Consider the following 18,139-nt stretch of genomic DNA (forward strand, 5'->3'; position numbering starts at 1 on the left):
CCAAAAGAGCTTTTTCCCAGACTACAGTTCCCTGAATCCCACAGTCAGCACAGCATGGCCCTGAGGGATTCAAGAAGTTGTAGATGAAATAAGTAATTTTTCCAAGGTCTGTTTTGTTCCTGTTTAAGAGGACTGGGAGTTGGGTCCAGGGATCTGTGGATAGATGCTACACTTCACAGACAGAATTAAAACTGCTGGGATGCTCAGATATGTGGTGGTGTTTTTTTTTCCAAATACTGATATGAACCTCAGTAAGCACAGGTCATATAATCTTGCCAAAAGGAGCACAATATGATGACAATAGCAGTAGAGCAGGGGAGACATGGAAGTAGGACAAAATGACTTCTTAGTACAGGATGAGTTCTGTAGCAGCAGCAGTAAAGAAGTGGCTCTTGACTATTACAAATAGCATTTGTCTCTTTAAATGCTAATCCTAAAGTAGCACTAACTTGGAAAGCAGTCCCATACATTTTAATGGAACTTACTTCCAAGTAAATGAATGTTTCACTGAAATGTCAAGCTCAAGAACTTTGGTCAATGAAGGACAGAATATAAAGTTAATTAAACAAGTAATAAGGACAGTGACTTACCTTCCCTCCTTTTTGAGATGACAAACATAATGGCCGCTCATAGTAGATGTTCCCATGTGACTGATGAACCCAAACATTTCATATCCTATACAAGGAAACATAAAAAAAAAAGAAAAAAGATTATGTAAGAACTGTTCTTACCAAGTCAAATTCAGAAAGCCATTTTGTTTTATGTCTTTTGTGAAAAATTTGTATCTTCTTATAATACAGTTATTACATTTAGATGCCTGCCCAAAAGAGCAGATTCTGTGGGGAAATAGGAGGTGGGAAACTGAGAATTGGTTCCTGGAACTTGGCAACCTACAAAAATGCTATAAGATATATGCATATGTGATTGTCATATGTGATCATCTGTCATATGTGTTCTGATGTTACTTACCTCAAAGAGTAGTCATAATGTAACCACTAGATTTCTCTGTATTAGGGCATCTTGTTTCCACAAGCTGATCTTGCATATGCTCCCTTAAAACCCTTATTTATTTATTCCAGAGGAGGGGCTTATATGGCATTTCAAAAGTTGTTGGACTACAATTCAAAGCACTGTTCACCACTGTCTATATTGACTAAGGTTTCTGGGAGTAGCATTCCAATAGCATCCTGGCTGTATGATACCCACCCAGTCCATCCAATTTATATCCTGATTTTCTGTCATGCACAAGACTCCCAGCAGCTATTTCACCTTGTAAAATGCAGAATCAAGAATTATTACTGGCTACTGCAGGTTGCCCAAGATCAACCTGCTATATTTATTACTATCCAGCAATCTTTAGCAGCTGCCAAACAGCCCCACCCTGTGGTTAGTTTGAGATTTTTCCTGCAAAGATCAGGATGACCCCAGGGTAAAAAAATGAAACAGTGAATGTTATGGGCAAATTTGGAAACCAGGACAAGAGAGTCATGCAAAACTGATTAAATGCCTGACCTCACTAGATATCCATATTGAGAGAAGCTTTAGATGAAGTCAGACAAATAGCATGCACAGCCCTGTACTGTACTGTACAGATGGGACAAGCAATTGCATTTAGACCAACATGAGAAACAGACAGGAGAGAGCTATTCTTCAAGGAAACCTATATTCAAAGCCTACTTGTGCCAGATCAAATTCGTTGCATAGTTCAATGAATCCTAGCCAAGGTGCATACCAGTAACATGATCCCCACTCAGCTTTCATTCATTTGATGAACAAATCCTTTTAATTACATTGGCTTTTTGGCAATTAAGAATCACAGAATTATAGAATCATAGAGTTGGAAGAGACCAGAAGGGCCATCCAGCCAAGTCCCTGCCTTGCAGGAATATGCAATCTAAACACTTGAAACAGATGGCCATCCAGCCTGTATTTGATAACCTCCAAAGAAGGAGATTCCAACATTCTCGAAGGCAGCATATTCCACTGTCAAACAGCTCTTACTGTCAGGATGTTTAGGTGGAATCACTTTTCCTGGAGTAAGAATCCATTGCTCTGTATCCTAATCTCTGGAGCAACAGAAAACAAGCTTGCTCCCTCCTCAATAGGACATCCTTTTATAGACTTTAATAATCAGAAAAGAAGAGATAACAGTTGTGCAGGATGCTGCCTGGAAAACCCACCAAAAAACATTATTTTTATTATAATTTGTAATTATGAAAGAAAGGTTGATAGTTCTAGTTATTATAATTAGACGTTAAAAATGAAATATACATGGAAATTGGACAGGAGAAACTACCTATTAATTTAGAAAGCAGAGTGAGGGACAGAGGAAATCAAATTTTTTTTGTATTAGCTGTTTTGTATTTGTTGTTTTGTTTTGTGGGTTTGATTTGTCTATGCATGTCACTTTGTCTTTGTTAATAAAGAATTTTTTAAAAAAATTAAAAATTTAAAAAATTGCATCCTTTCAAATATATAAACATTTCTATCATGTCACCTCTCAACATTCTCTTATTCAGGCTAAACAAACCCACTCCCTAAGCCACTCTTCATAAGACATGGTTTCCAGACCTTTCACCATGTTGGTTATTTCTCTGGAGATGCTCTAGCTTGTCAATATCCGTCTTAAATTGTGGTGCCCAGAACTGGACACAGTATTCAGGTGAGGTCTGACCAAAGCAGAACAGAGTGGCACAATTACTTCCCTCAATCTGGTTACTGCAAAAGGGTCTTTTAATGGGGACTTAATGGAGAATTGCTGCCTGTTAATTGTATTATTTTCAAATGGTTTTAAAATGCTTTAAACTAATACTATTTTCAATAGGATTGTTTGGTTTTTTAAAAAATTATACAGCCATTGTTTTTAGCTGTTCTTTCGTTTTAATCACTCTCTAGGGAGGTGAGAATGGCTCCCTCCTTTCTGCTGGCAAGTAAAACATTTCTATTCCATCAGGCTTTTAGGAACTGACTGTGAAGAGCTTTTAATGATTCACTATGCTGTGTTGATTTTTTAAATGTTGTCTTTCAGTGAATTTTAAACAGTTTTAATGCTACAGATTATTTTGTTGTTTTTAAAATAACAGTAGGAAGCAAGAGTTGCCTCTCTCCTTTTAAAATTCTCTATTTAAAAATATAAAAACAAGTGATTCAAATAATTACACCACTGAATACTTCAGTAAATTCTAGATTTTCAATAGAAGAACAGCCATTGCATTGTGAGATCTGAGTTTACCAATCTGACTTATCTAACATAACTAATCTTAAAAGAGCATCTTGAATCAACACTGATTTATGACAGTATAACAAGTGATTCAGGCTTTATTAATTCTTCTAGAAGCCTTTTCTCCTCTCCCCTGTCAAGTTTCAAGAACTACTTACACCTCTGCTTTTATGAGTTTGGTGAAAACATAGCTGTATTATCAAGCTTTTCATGCTATCTGGGAGGATTTCAACCTGCAAGGCTGGGGCTGTTTATTTCTAGTCGTTACTTTTCTCGTTTGCAGATTTAATTTTGTGTTGATCATTGTTGTTAATGTTTTCACAATTTTGACAGCTGTTAATTTTATAAATGGCTGTATATCACTTTCCATGTCAGCAGAGAGCAATTCATAAAAAGCAAAAGCATCTGGAAATAAATGAATAAGATACACGTAACAACTGATGCAGAATATCCAAGCCAGACTTACGTCCAGACCCATCCTTGATCTTGGGCCCTTCTGGGTCAGATTCTACAAGGATGTTAGCATTCACATGGTTCTCTACGTCCATGGCCTCAGAAGTGGTTTCATTCTCCTCCTCTTGCTCTGGGTGACTGAAGATCCAGTCTAATGCATGTTCCAAGTTGTTATTCTGGCAGCCAAAATAGCACAGAAAAACAAGATAACCAATGGACATCAGCATCTCTACCACTATTGCAGTTTCTTCACTTTTTACTTTTTAAATTAACAAAGTACACAACAACATGATAACAAATATTTTAATTTCTCTTTCTGTCTTCCCTGAGTCCTTTCTGTTGTCCTGTTCTCATTAACATTTAAGACAGAACTGGAGCAGCCCTTCAATGATTTTAAGCACAAACTGTTAATAAGTGCATCAAAGAAAGGATAACGAAAAAGGACTTGAAATTTCTCTGTGCTAGATCTGCATTCTTTTTATTATAAAACTTTGCTAAATAAGTTTCCTTACTTTAACAAATCCCTGCAGAAGAATACTCTGCAAACAATCAAAATTTTCTCATGATAGGTTACAGGTTAACAATTCAGTTCCCCAGACCAAAAGTAATTTAAGACCTTTCTCTGACAAATTTACTGTTGCCACCATGGCTGCCGCTAACCACAATCAGTGCACTTGTGTTGCTTTGGATAATGACATTCATTTACTGCCTCAGAAAGTCATATTTGATGATGGATGCAGGTGGAAAATCTCTGCATCTCTGCTATACATAGATCCAAAATAATTTGTTGGATGGCTTACTGTTGCCCGCAGTGCTCGGAGAGCTACATTCCGCTGGAAGCCCATAGAGGCAATGATGGCAACCATCTCTTCTGGAGGCTGGTTATCCAAACCAGCAAATCCTGATCCACCTGCCCCAGGAAAAGCAGCTCCGGCATAGCCAGGGATGACTAATGGTTCTGCAAAATCTGAAATGTGAATTACCAATATTCATGTCTATGTAAATAGAATGGCTGGTTACCATATTTTCCGGCCTATAAGACAACTGGGTGTATAAGACGACCCAAACTTTTCCAGTTAAAATATAGAGTTTGGGATATACTCGCCATATAAGACTACCCCTCTTCCAACGCACACCAAATAAAAATTTTAAAAACATCAGATTTGATTTCAATATGGTAGTTTTAATTCAAATGCTTATGACATGCAGATACTTAGCAGGAAAACTTGTTGTATACAAAGCCTGCTTGGACTGGTTAGCTCTCCCTGCCTGCCCAGCCCTCCCTGTCTCCAAGACTATCAGAGTGGTATTGCAAACATGAACTCTCTATGTGATGTCCATTGACCAGTATTTGCCTACTTACCTATAGTGAAAAGAAACCTTCTACAGTAAAAAAAAAAAAAAAGGGGGGGGGACACACAAAATAGCTTTATTCATATACTATGGGGGGGAGGGGTTGACATCCACATGTACAGTGGGCCCTCCACATTTGCTGGGATTAGGGGCACAGGACCCCTGTGAATAAAGAAAAACCGAAAATAAAAAAACAAGACATGCACTGTACACTGTACACACATTCAGATTACAGACCTGGTTCTTCCATGTGTGCAATGATCCAGTTGAAAGCTACCTCAGCTCCCATGTTGCCAGTATAGTAGACAGCCTTTCGGCATGCTTCCAGTGGAAATCCCATCTCTGCTAGCTGCATCACTGACGATTCATCAATGTCTGGGGCTAAAAGAGAGGACAGTCCTAGTATGAAAACTTCAAAGCTGTCATCTATCTGGGCTGTGTTCATCGTGTTGCACTAAATGCATAAATTTACACAGAACTGAGCATTTGCAACAAACCCCCCACAGATTCTAGAATAAATTTGGCAGCTTATAGAAATGTAAAACAAGTAAGAGCTGGAGGCAGCATCTTTTGGTGACTCAAACTAGAAGGGAGTCCAATCAGAAGGGGCACAGATTATGCCTTGACAGTTCTTCCTCCCCTCCAAGGGCAACTGCATGGAACTGTAGGCTAGGTACTCAGTTTGACATTCAGTTTTGCACTGAACATTAAGAGAAAAAGAAACATCTGTGCAAATTCCTACAAAGGTCTTGCATTCACACAGACTCAGGTTTATTCTGAAAAATAGCAAAGCACTCAGCACTATTAACACAGAAAAATCATATCCGTACCACTGAAATGAAAGTGTAAGTATGGCTATCGGCTACTAAACATCAACAAAGACCTCTGCCACTTGCCATGCAAGACAATACAGAAAGGATAGAGGTGTTGGCTGCCCAGGCTTTTTAGCACTCAAAGTGGTCTAGGTTTTAAGGGCCATTCAGATAAACTATTGTAACTTCACAATGGATATCACTTCTGGTTAGCAAAAAGGGTGCACTGAAGGCAACAGTCTCAATCTTTCAACTGCACAAGCTCAGATCGGCTTGGAAGTACGGTATTATTATTTATTTATTTTACATTATGCAGGAATCTGTGATTATGTATAAGTACAGAATGTGACTTTATGCACAGCCCTAAAATGAGCTCAGCTTTTTTTGATATACAAAAGTTTCTTACGAATATAAATCTACACTTCAACGGGAGAGCCAAGCCGTATGTTCCATGTTCTATCCCATTCCTTTTCCTTTTTGTATTGTCTTTCAGACTGTAAGCTCAAGGACAGGGACTATTTGTGTTGTGCTTTTAAATCAATTTAATAAATTAATCTAATATTCTGCCTACTGTTGGAACAACAACAAAAAATATGCCAAAAGAAAGCTAGTACTTCCAGTTTTTTATGGGGCAGAAAAGAGAAAGACGAGCAGTTTCTGATGTCTCCATACTACTCCATAATACTAAGATTGCTTCAAACATTCAAATACATACAGTAGCATAGTTAAAAACCAAACAGGAAGAGCTTCCATGCACGTTGCTGCAAACATGGAGCCTATGTGAGCCGCAGCAAATATTCATTGCAACAACCATTTTTTAAAAAAACATAAATAAAACCAGCATAATGTAATAAAATACATACTCTCCATGAAATGGTTCATCATGCCACCTGGAAATGTAAGAAAGCAAAATGAGGGAGGCAGAGTGTCAGCACTGAGATGGTGTGAGAGAGAAAATTGGCCAGTTCTGCACTGGGTGTGAACACCAAGTCAGAGTTCCAGAGTCAAGGCCTCGTTCATATCTTAGAAGTGCTACCTTCCATAGGACAAGAAACAGAAGACTTCAGAATTGGCTTAAATGCCTAGCCAGTATTATGATTAGCTCATTTATTTATTTATTTATTTTTATTTTTTGCCCTTTACAAGGCATCCCTGCCTCCCCGCTTTCCACGGGCTGGTTTATTTATGTATTTATTTATTGAATTGAATTTCTAATCTACATTTCTCCCAAACTGGGATTTAGGGTGGCTTTTGAAGCCAGAAGTCATACTAAAGTGTCTTCTCTGAGTCACTGCACTTCTCAGCCTTCTTCGTAGCACATCATGGCTACTACAGTGCCCATTTCAGTAATCCTCCTTGATCCTGGCTCCCATTCTCCCTGGCTTTTTCTTCACCTAATTTGGAGGTTTCCTCTGCAGAACACACTCATAGATCCTGCCTGCATCACCCACTGAACTTGCCAAATCCTGAAAATCTTCACAAATGGATCTACCACCTGCAGGCAGAGAATTGGGCCTTGATTCTTTGACTAGCTATATCTCTTATGTATATACACCTGTATGTTCATATACAATTGTTGCTGTGCAAAGGATATACCATGAATATGTTGGAGCTTGTCATCCAAGAAGTTCCATGCGAACAGGTAGGAAGCAAGAGTGACAAAGGGCAAAAAGAAGATCAACTAACAGTTATGGTGAAGAATGGTGGGGAGGTAGAGATCCTCATGGTAGCAGGCAGTACCTTTGGGGTCATCAGGAATAATAATGGGGGGAGAGATATCAGGAAGTTCCTCTTCTCCTGGTTGAAGGCCTGTAGCACGGAGGTGACTGATGTCCAGAAGATCTGGCATGTCTATGGAAACATCTGCAAGCACAGCAGGGCAAATAAGCCTATAGACACACAGCAAATATATAGCGGGCACATTAAAGTGTGTTCCTACACTCAAGTCTCAACACTCAAACGCTTTACAGCTAAACAAAGGTAAGTTTAGGTTTCATAACTCTTGCCTTCGGCAATCATCATCATCTTTATTTATACCACCATCTTTCTCCCTGATTAGGAGGTTTACAAATTAAAATGATTACAATGTACAATGTGCCCTTGATATCTGTTGACCATGAAAATATTAGCCATAGTATTAGATATAATAATTTATATTAGACATAATTATTTACCTAAAGTAAACTTGAGGCATTCCTATACTATAAACCATATCCAGCTGTGGGATTCTGGGTGGTTGTAATAAAAAAAGTAACATCTAGTATCAATCAGATGCCCTCAGAAAACAAATTATTATTATTATTATTATTATTATTATTATTAACCTTTATTTATATAGCGCTGCAAATTTACACAAATGACCAAAGCGAGTTGGAGGTCACCAGCATCTGTTACTTCGCCTCATAATCTGGTAATTGGAGATACGCTGTACATGGTAGAAAAAAAGCTACTTCTTGGTCTGTTGTGGATTTTTAATTCAAGGGTAAGCAACTTATAGACCATCAGATGTCATTAAATTCAACAGTTAACTATCACAGCTCCTAACCAACAAACTATGGGAACTTTCTTTCTGCAAAAGGATTCAACAATTCTGTGTGGCTTCACAAAAAATACAATTCACAGAATTCTTCAAGTGAAACAACAACAAAATGAGCTAGTTCTGTAATACAACTGACTTGCTAGGTTATTTATGTATGGGAGTTTGTTCATTAAAAAGGAAGAGAATGCCCAGTTCTTACTGCTTAAGGAATTCACACACACAAACACATCACCAAGGAGCTTCAAAAGAAGGCTTTGGGTGCACAATTAACTTGTGTTATTCACAAAATTTTACTAGGGATCTAATAGCACTGTGTCTTTTCTGCCTTCCTGTGTTTTCCCACCATTTTCCAGTCTTTTTCTTACCACAGGAAATGCACTAAAGAGATGGAGTAACTATTAGGAGCCCTCTGTCTGGAAGTATGCTTGGTGTTCAACATATCAGAACTTGTGGCAATTCAATGTGGACATCATTCGAAACACATACCAAGCTTTTTAGGTATCCAGTCAAGTCCAAAAGTAAACTTCTTTATCTGTACCACCAGGTATTCAGGAAATGAAGCAAAGCGAGAGGTTCTGGAAATAGAAGCAATTTACATGAATGAAACTGAGCCAAAAGAAGGCAGAACCAAAGCACAAGAACAAAATCCTAGTCACAAAAAAAGAATTGTCCAGGATCCATCTAGCCTAGCACTCTTTCAAACAAGAGCTTTAAAAATTATTTTTGGATTACAACTCCCAGTATACTCCAACACCAGGGCTAGGAGTTCATAGTTGGAAATTCTGAGAATTATAGTCCAAACCATAACATTTCCAAGTCTTGTTCCCAACACTGGCAGACTAGCTACTGTAGCAGAGCAAGATAGAAATCACCAACTTGTTGTCTGCCATCAGCACCTGGTGCTCAAAGAATCACAGTTAGCTTTGAATCTGACAGGGACAACTTAGATCTCAAGGGAAGATATTTTTCTATTGCTAATAGAGTTGAAATTTTATTACCTGACTTGTATTACCCACATCACCAAGAAGGACAATAGCTTTTGACTGTATTGAGACATCTCCAGAAGAACAGAACTACAACAGAAACAACATCTGATACAAAATGTAGGCCTTTGACTGTACCATCATCACTGGTGATGACCTATAATGCACTATATGGTTCAGGTCCAGGCTATTTGACAGATCATATCTCCCTCTATGAGCTGGACTGGGCTCTGAAATCCTCAGGGGAGGCCTTTCTCTCCATTCCACCACCACCACCACAAACACAGTTGGTGGGGACACGAGAGAGGGCCTTTTTCATGTCTTCCCGTAGACACTGGAACTCCCTTCCCAGGGAGACCAGAATGGCCCCTTCCTTGATGGCCAACAGGAGAAAACATTCCTTTTCAGGCAGGCTTTCAAAATAGGAAGCTTTTAAAGAATAGCCTGGGGTGCTATATTGTTTTAATTTATTTTAACCATGTTTATCTTCTTAAAGTACTTGTAATCTGTTTTAATTATTGTAGCAATTTAATTCCATTTTAATGTACTATTTTTGTATGTTTTTAACTGTATTGTTTTTAAATATTGTAAGCAGCCCTGAGTCCCAGTCCTGGGAGAAGATCGGGCTAGAAATAAATATTATTATTATCTTCTCCTATATGATACATCTTTTGCCTGATGAAGAAGGCAGTGGAGCTTTAAAAGCCTGCATTATATACAGTGGGCCCTCCCCTTATGCGGGGATCCGTTCCAGATCCCTCAGTGTAAGGGGAAATCTGCACGTGCTGAAGCCCCATTAGAAGTAATGGGGCTTGCACCCATGGTACTCTGCAACGCAGCGGCGTGTGTGCCTTGGGTATGCACCCCATTATTCTTCCAGGGAGCGCGAGGGGCTTTTCTGGCACGGCTTTCGGCATATGCTGAAAGCTGCGTATGCCATACCCATGTAAAACGTGGGCGCACTGTATTTTGTGCGTTTTGGTTGGCCAATAAAAGTATTGCTCTTTTATGGATTTTGTTGTATGTTGCTGAATGGCCAACCTGGCTACCCCTGAAATACTTCCAGGTATAACTCAGTTAACAAAGTAAATGTATTCCTGGGTATTACTTCTTTAATGCATAAAAAGGCTTTGTAAACAAGGAGATTGTCAAAATCTTTGTTAACTGAGGAATGCTCAGTTACTGCATCTGTACATGGCAATTACATCTTCTGGCCTTAAGGGCTAACCTGAAGTGAGTTACCTAGGGCCCTTCAGATGTTGTTGGATTCTTGTAGAGTTTCAGACAGGATTTCTACCTAGCCTTAATGGACATTTCTGGTATTCCTTGATGGTCTCTTATTCAAGTCCCAGCCAGATCCAAACTTGCTTAGCTTGCAAAATCAGACAAGATTAGGTGAGTCATGGTACTGAGCAGAGCTAATGGTGAGTGATGATGGAAGATGTAGTGCAACAATACCTGGAGGAACATATACTGTCCACCCCTGGACTAATTAATACATTTTGTCATATAAACATCTATATGACAGAATCAACTTTGTCGAATATATGAAGCTCTCTCCTAAGCAGGCTGGTATATAGGTTCCCCCCCATAGGCCAAGCAAAACAACAAAAGCAGAAGATGTGCTATACTACTATATGGAGAACAAAAGAGTACAAGATCCAGGCAAATTAATTCAAGAGAACTCCTAAATTTAACCATAAAATAGTCATGGCCTAAGAAGACAGGCCACCATATAGATTTGTTGTGGCTGTTATGTGCCCGCAAGCTGACTCTGACTTGTGGCGACCCTGTCATAGGGTTTTCTTGTCAAGATTTGTTCAGATGAGCTTTGTTGTTGCCTTCCTTTGAAGCTCAGAGAGTGTATGCCCAAGGTCACCTGCTAGTCTCTCCAAGTCTTAATTCAATATTCAAACCACTACAGCACACTGGTTCTCATCTTACAGATCAGTCACTGAAAAAATAACAGGCTGCAGAGAGTAGGAAAAAAAAATTAATGTTCTTCTTACAGAGTAATACAAGCACTTTTTACCTCATTCATAAATTAACTGAAGTTAGAAATGAGTGGTGAGACCAAATCAGTTTGAGTCAGCATGTATGTTTTTATGTTCGAATATGTGGCTGGGAGTGAGGTTCAAGAGGTTATGGGAAGCTAAGAAAACAGATTGTTCTAGAACAGGGGTAGGCAACCTGCGGCCCGCGGGCCGGATGCGGCCCGGCGAGGCCTTGGGACCGGCCCCAGCCCGGTCCTGCTGCCGATTGCCGCCGGGGCCTTTGGCCTCTCGTGCGCAGGGGCAAGGGGGGCAATTGTCTATAGACGCCTCAGAAACATGCATTTATATTAACATTTTTTTAAAAATCAGCAAAAAATTTTTGCGTGTCCTCCACTTTTTTTTAAAAAAAGTGTCCACCATTTGAAAATGTTGTCCTACATTTGTCCCGGTTTATTTATTTATTTAAATTTTTTAAAAATTATTTAATTATTTATTTTTTGGCTTTGGCCCCCCAGTTGTCTGAGGGACAGCAACCCGGCCCCCGGCTCAAAAAGGTCGCTTACCCCTGTTCTAGAATCTATCACACATATAAGTATCAAAGTAGGGATTCTAAAATATGCTTCAGAGGGTCCACAGACTAGGTACAAAAAACTCCCCCATCCCTCGCTTTAATTTCCCTCCTGTTAACTTGAATTTCCTTTACAGAGATTTGACTGGAACAAAAGAAAATTATAATGAATAATCGAGACTGAATGCTTATCTTAAAATTTACCATGATGGCAGGAAAACCTCAGTCTCCTATGCAATAAAATAAAATGATGGAAAAAATGTGTTTTTATATGCTATTTATGGGGGGGTACCTAGCTATCACCAGCTTCTCAAACTGATTATGACCCATTAAAGAGCCACTGCAATAATTGCTTACACAGAAACATAGGAAGCTGCTTTGTATCGAGTCAGACCACTGGGCCATCTGACTCTGTTATTAACATTGGATTTTTCCTGATTTTAAGAGAAATTCTGTTCCTTAGCCCCAGCAGATCCTCTTTGTTGTCTGAGAGCAGTTCTCCAATGACTAGAAGCCCAGTCATTACACAGCCCTACTAGCTAGAGACTGGACAACCTTCTGTATGCAAAGCAGGTGTTCCTCCTCTGTTTTATGACTGTTCCATTCTAAAATGTTATATTCTTTGTGTTAAGCCACTTTGGCAGCTATGGGTGAAACTCATTGAGAACACAATATAGTCTATAAGTCACAAACCAGCCACTGCTGTGCTACATACAAGACACCACTCCCATTCTTCAACACACAGGTATATTTAACTGCATACTCACTTCACACCAGCAGACTTGGCTTGAAGGGCACTGCTCCAAAAGTCTTCTACATTGTCTGGTTCAGAAAAAGCCTGTAGGCAAGCACTAAAAGGGATCCTGGCACGTACGAGCTCTGGAGGAGGCCTCCTTGCAGTTTCTGCTTCTCTCCTCTTCAGTTCATAAGCAATCAACTCATCTAACCAGAAGCACAAGCAACACTGAAGGACCACCACAGTTGGAGAAGAGAGACATCTATATAGAGAGACAACCTTATTCAAGCCACTCAGATTAAAAAATAATAATTCTGCAACCACTCCCTAGTGTTTTCTCCATCAACCCTAACCATGGTTCAGTATTTTGCTATCCAGGACTTGAAATTAAGATTTGCCTGATTATGAATCCATGGCTAGTTAATGATGGTGGGAACTCTCAAACAGGAGTGGCAAGAAGATATGCTACAACTGCACCAGGTCTTTGTCTCTTTGATACCACAAATTGCTAAAATCCCTTTGAACACAAACAAACTGCGGAAAGTGAACTTTAACATCATAAAAGCTAAGAAATCTCCAAAGTACAACAGCATAAAAAAAAATACAACAGTGGTTTGATCCTGCTTCAAAGAGGTGTTTGTCCACTTCCATTGAAATGCACAGGCCTGAACTCTGTTCCCTTAGAATCTTATGAATCAAGACAGATTACCTGGAAGAGGTTCATAAAATAAAATAAAAATAAAAATCCCTGAGCCATTCGGTTGCAGAATTCAGGGATATTTTCAGGACAGAAGTCCAAATCTTTTAGGTTGTCAACACAATTAAAATAGATCCACATGTGCAAATTTTGGACTTGGCTCTACTGAACAGTGTACCTAAAGTAGCATCAGGTGAAATCAGAGGATCTCTCAACCCTGTCAGCTAGGTACTGGGTCATTAGAATACAAGTCATAACTTGCATGTGAATAAACCTCAACTTTTGTCTGACTTCTGAATTTTGTTTGAATTATATGCTAAGTCACACATAAGAGAGCCCAATTCCTGCCTTACCTTTGTTTGTTGCAGCTTCCATTGCTACAGGCAACTGCATGAGATAGTCTACTCTCTCCGTGTATCGGACTTTCCTAGATTGGCAGCACTGTGTACGCTCTTCCACCAAGAACCGGAAGACATCACTAGGGTTTTCTGAACCAATGTGGTTCCTCTGAAGGGATAAATCAGACCGAGCCATTTGAGCAATCACTTCAACATGAGAAGCCTTCAGTCATGTGGGAAGCCACCAAGTTGTACACCCTTGAAACACACAGTATTGCCTTTGTTTCTGTAATGGCTTGGGAAGGAGCTACAAGGCATGGGAAGGACCTAGACTACACAGTTCCCATGCCACCAACATAAAAAGGGCTTGGTTAGCAACTTAGAAGCACTAAGCAATTAGAGAAAGCCCCATAGCTATATGCAGCTGCACTAAGGACACATAAGTGCCATGACAGATACTTACATTTTGAAACACAAGGAAATATTTTGTATACACACTTTCACATAGAGCAGAAAAACCACAAACATTAAAGTATGTCTCCAGTGGAGAGAAACTTTTATTTTCATCCTCTGCCTTCTTTCCAGTGCCTTGAAAGACAGCAGTTTGTTTTAACAGCAGCGGCTAAGGGGTTTCCTCTCCATTAAATTTAAACCAATGTGTTCAATAAAAATAAAATAAAATAAACATTGTGTATACAATCCAGTGGGAAGTAAGCACACTATGCCTTATTGATTTCAGTGGGAGAGTTGTACAGTGCTTAAATTTCCTCTGTCAAAATCAATAGGGTTTAAAAATGCTTAGAATTGGCTGACGTGCACTCTTTATTTGCAGGATTTTTATGTACCAATAATGTTTCTTGTAAGTAGCCACTTGACTACTAACACTGACAGACTCTCTCTTTAAAACAATGATTTAGAGAAGCCTGAGATTTAAATTGGCTTCTGCAGTCTTCTGGCTGCTGAGGACAGAGCTTCTTATTTTTGTATTTTTCTTAGTCGTGTGTTTTGAAAATTGTGTTTTAAACTTTTTAAAAATTGTCCCTTTGATTTAATTATGTTTAAACAGCTAATCTTGTTTCCTGCTTCAACTGTATTTTTTGTTTATTTAATATTATTGGAGATGTCTTGAATTCCATTTTTGGGAGAAAGGCAAAATATAAATCTAATTTAAAAAGAGGGAAAACCGTGCATGAACCCCCCTGCCCCCAAAAGATTTAATGTCAGGACACCCAAATGGTTTCTCGTCAAGTAGCTTACTAATGGATGAATGGAGTGCTTTTTGTAGTATTGTGAACTACATGCATGAAAAGCAATGCTTTTTCAGCCTCTGCCATCAATGTTTTAAAAACAAGCTTTATGAAGTAAGTACTTACAGTATCTCCTATGTCAATATTTCAAAATTCAGTTTAGAAGACTTTTGCATTGATTTCCATTAGATTTATTTCATGCTCCTCTAAAGATAAGTAAATATAAGGCACCCGCATGTCTCTTTGCCCAAATTGATTTATTTTAAAAGGAATCACATTGATTTAGCTAAATCTGTCACTTAAAACAAGCTCAGCTAAATCAGCAATATTTACTTAGCAAGGCTAAAAGAAAAAAGTCAGCTCCTTTTCTTCTGCTGTCCTCCTTGCTTTCCAGATTTATGCCATAAGCTTGCATTTCTATTTATATAGACCTGCAAAAGCAGCATATGCACCTATGATACTACAGCAATATATACATAAAACATATACATTTATTTATTTATTTGACTATTTCTTTATCATCTCACATCCCACAAGAGCTCCTGAGGCAATGAACATATAAAAGGCAATTAAAATAATACAAAGAAAAAAGCACTTTGAAAACATGTAAAGTCAAAAAACACATTAAAATACTCTAAAAACTCTTTAAAGCATCTAATAACAATAATAGAATCTGGTTTTGAAATAGTTAAAACAGCAATTTCAAATCTTGAATACCATACAAGACGGGGGGCTGGACTGGATGGGCCTTATGGTCTCTTCCAGCTATATGATTCTATGTGGAACAGCACTGTTTTGGCTGCCCACTGGAAGGTTAAAAGAAATAGAGCCAACCTAACGTCCTTGGCTAGACAGTTCCACAGTCAAGGCATTGCAACAGAGAAAGCTCTATTGCGTATACCCACCAGACTAACTTCACAAGGTGAAATTAGTATGCAAGACAAACATAACTTGTGCTTGTGGTTTTTTAATGGGGAAAAAACATAATAGTAGCATTTCACCTTTGCTTACCTCTATTAGATTTATAAGATGTAGGAAGAACTCATGTGCATCTTGTTGCCGATTGGAGGAGAATTCAGGATGCCCTTTGCTAACCAAAGCCTTGAACATGCGAGGGGAAATGCCATTGTGCTGAGGCTAATATACAGGAATGAGAAGAAAACAGACCAAACATGTATTGGAATGAATGTTGTATTTAATGACAGAAACTATACCATTATTGTGGCTGTGTATATAACACCTTCACATTTATCTGCATAACCCTTGCAAAATGTCTGTTATTTTCACTACCAAAAACTCTGAATGGATCAGGACAAAGGAGAAAACAAGTTCTGAATTCCTTGTCAGCCCACTATACAAAACGTCACTTGTGATGCTCCATATGTATACCTGTCCTCCATATGTATACCTGTACTTTTGGGAGGAAAGATGAGAAGTAAATAATGCTGATAGGACAGATGGATTATGGAAATATCCTGATTACAATGGTTACTTTTGAAGCAGATTGCTGTCTGAGATTTCATAGAATCACAGAATCATAGAGTTGGGAAGAGACCACAAGGGCCATCTAGTCCAACTCCCTGCCATGCAGGAACTCTCAATCAAAGTACCCCCAACAGATGGCCATCCAGCCTCTGCTTAAAGACCTCCAAGGAGAGAGACTCCACCACTTTCCAAGGGAGTGTGTTTCACTGTCAAACAGCCCTTACTGTCAGGAAGTTCCTCCTAATGTTCAGGTGAAATGTCTTTTCCTGTAGCTTGCATCCATTGTTCCGGGTCCTAGTCTCTGGAGCAGCAGAAAACAAGCTTACTCCCTCTTCAATATGACATCCCTTCAAATATTGAAACAAGGCTATCATATCACCTCTTAACCTTTTCTTCTCTAGGCTAAACATCTCCAGCTTTCTAAGTCATTCCTCATAGGACATGGTTTCCAAACCCTTCACCATTTTAGTCGCCCTCCTTTGGACGCGCTCCAGTTTCTCAACATCCTTTTTGAATTGTGGTGCCCAGAACTGGACACAATATTCCAGGTGGGGCATGACCAGAGCAGAATACAGTGGCACTATTACTTCTCTTGATCTAGACACTATACTTTTATTGGTGCAGCCTAAAATTGCATTGGCCTTTTTGGTTGCCGCATCACGCTGGTCACTCATGCTCAGTTTGTGGTCTACTTGCACTCCCAAATCCCTTTCACACGTAGTCTCTGTGACGAACTGACTGAAAAACCAGCCAATCAGAAGCCAGAGACCCTAAGCCAATCAGGTGCTGGCTGAGAAGTTTGAAGATTCCACTTGGCAGTTGGTTTTGTCAGTTAGGGTTTAGAATGTTGAGAGATGAATTTGGAATGTTGACAGAGAGACAGTTGGGGAACAGTAGAGTCCAAGAGAGGACTGTGTTCCGATAGTTCCTGAAGGAACAGTATTTTGTTAGAGGGGGTGTTGATAATAGACCAAGAAAGGGTCTGCTAAGTCCAGAGAAGGACAGTATTAGCTTGGGAATCTACAAACGAAAAACTCAGTGTAGCCAGACTCAGAAAGAGCGGTTTCGGTTACATAATTTCCGGAGAGATATTGTAGCCTTGGTGGCTGTTAGTAAAAAGAATTGCCTAAAGAGGGACAGGGAAGTCCTGAGGTGGTTAAAGAATATCTGGGGAAAGAGGAATAACAGTAACGAAGTAAAGAGTACCAATGTAACAAAGTAACAAGTTCCTGAACTAACAGCTGTTTAATGCCAGTTAGTTCAAGTAATATCTATTCAAACCCTTTGTTCAATAAAGTTCATATTTTGTTTTATCTAAAGGCTTGTCTGCCATATATATTATATCCACGCTACTATATTATATAATACTGTGAACCTGAGTTTTAAACAGGGTGCTGTCATCAATTATATTTGGTGGTAGAGCTTAAAGAGTCGTTACATAAATTGGTGGCAGCGGGGTGGGATTAGAAAACCCCATAGGACTGCCATAAGGTGGAGGAGTGTTGCCGTTACATAAATTGGTGGCAGCGGTGGGAGAATAAAAGTCCCAAGCGCCTGCCACATAAGAAAGGGGGTCCGTTACAGTCTCGTTAAGCCAGGTGTCCCCTATCCTATATCTGTGCATTTCATTTTTCTGCCCTAAGTGCAGTACCTTATATTTCTCCGTGTTGAATTTCATTTTGTTAGCTTTGGCCCAGCTTTCTAGTCTATTCAG

The 18,139-nt window shown here is 39.2% G+C and overlaps 1 protein-coding gene across 1 annotated transcript in view; it reads right to left on the reverse strand.

The window, feature by feature from the left end:
• LOC149317985 (ubiquitin carboxyl-terminal hydrolase 13-like) overlaps window positions 1–18,139 on the reverse strand; it is a 98,570-nt gene that overhangs the window by 3,001 nt on the left and 77,430 nt on the right. The window contains 10 exon segments of the mRNA XM_089513262.1: window positions 591–675; window positions 3,687–3,849; window positions 4,474–4,640; window positions 5,264–5,407; window positions 6,702–6,728; window positions 7,579–7,701; window positions 8,864–8,952; window positions 12,690–12,864; window positions 13,709–13,862; window positions 15,952–16,077. Of these exon segments, the coding sequence (XP_089369388.1) occupies window positions 591–675; window positions 3,687–3,849; window positions 4,474–4,640; window positions 5,264–5,407; window positions 6,702–6,728; window positions 7,579–7,701; window positions 8,864–8,952; window positions 12,690–12,864; window positions 13,709–13,862; window positions 15,952–16,077 (1,253 nt within the window).

This window comes from Sceloporus occidentalis, unplaced genomic scaffold, assembly GCF_023333645.1.
Source record: "Sceloporus occidentalis isolate IW3139 unplaced genomic scaffold, rSceOcc1.0.p SCAF_2, whole genome shotgun sequence".
Classification (NCBI taxonomy): Eukaryota; Metazoa; Chordata; class Lepidosauria; order Squamata; family Phrynosomatidae; genus Sceloporus; species Sceloporus occidentalis.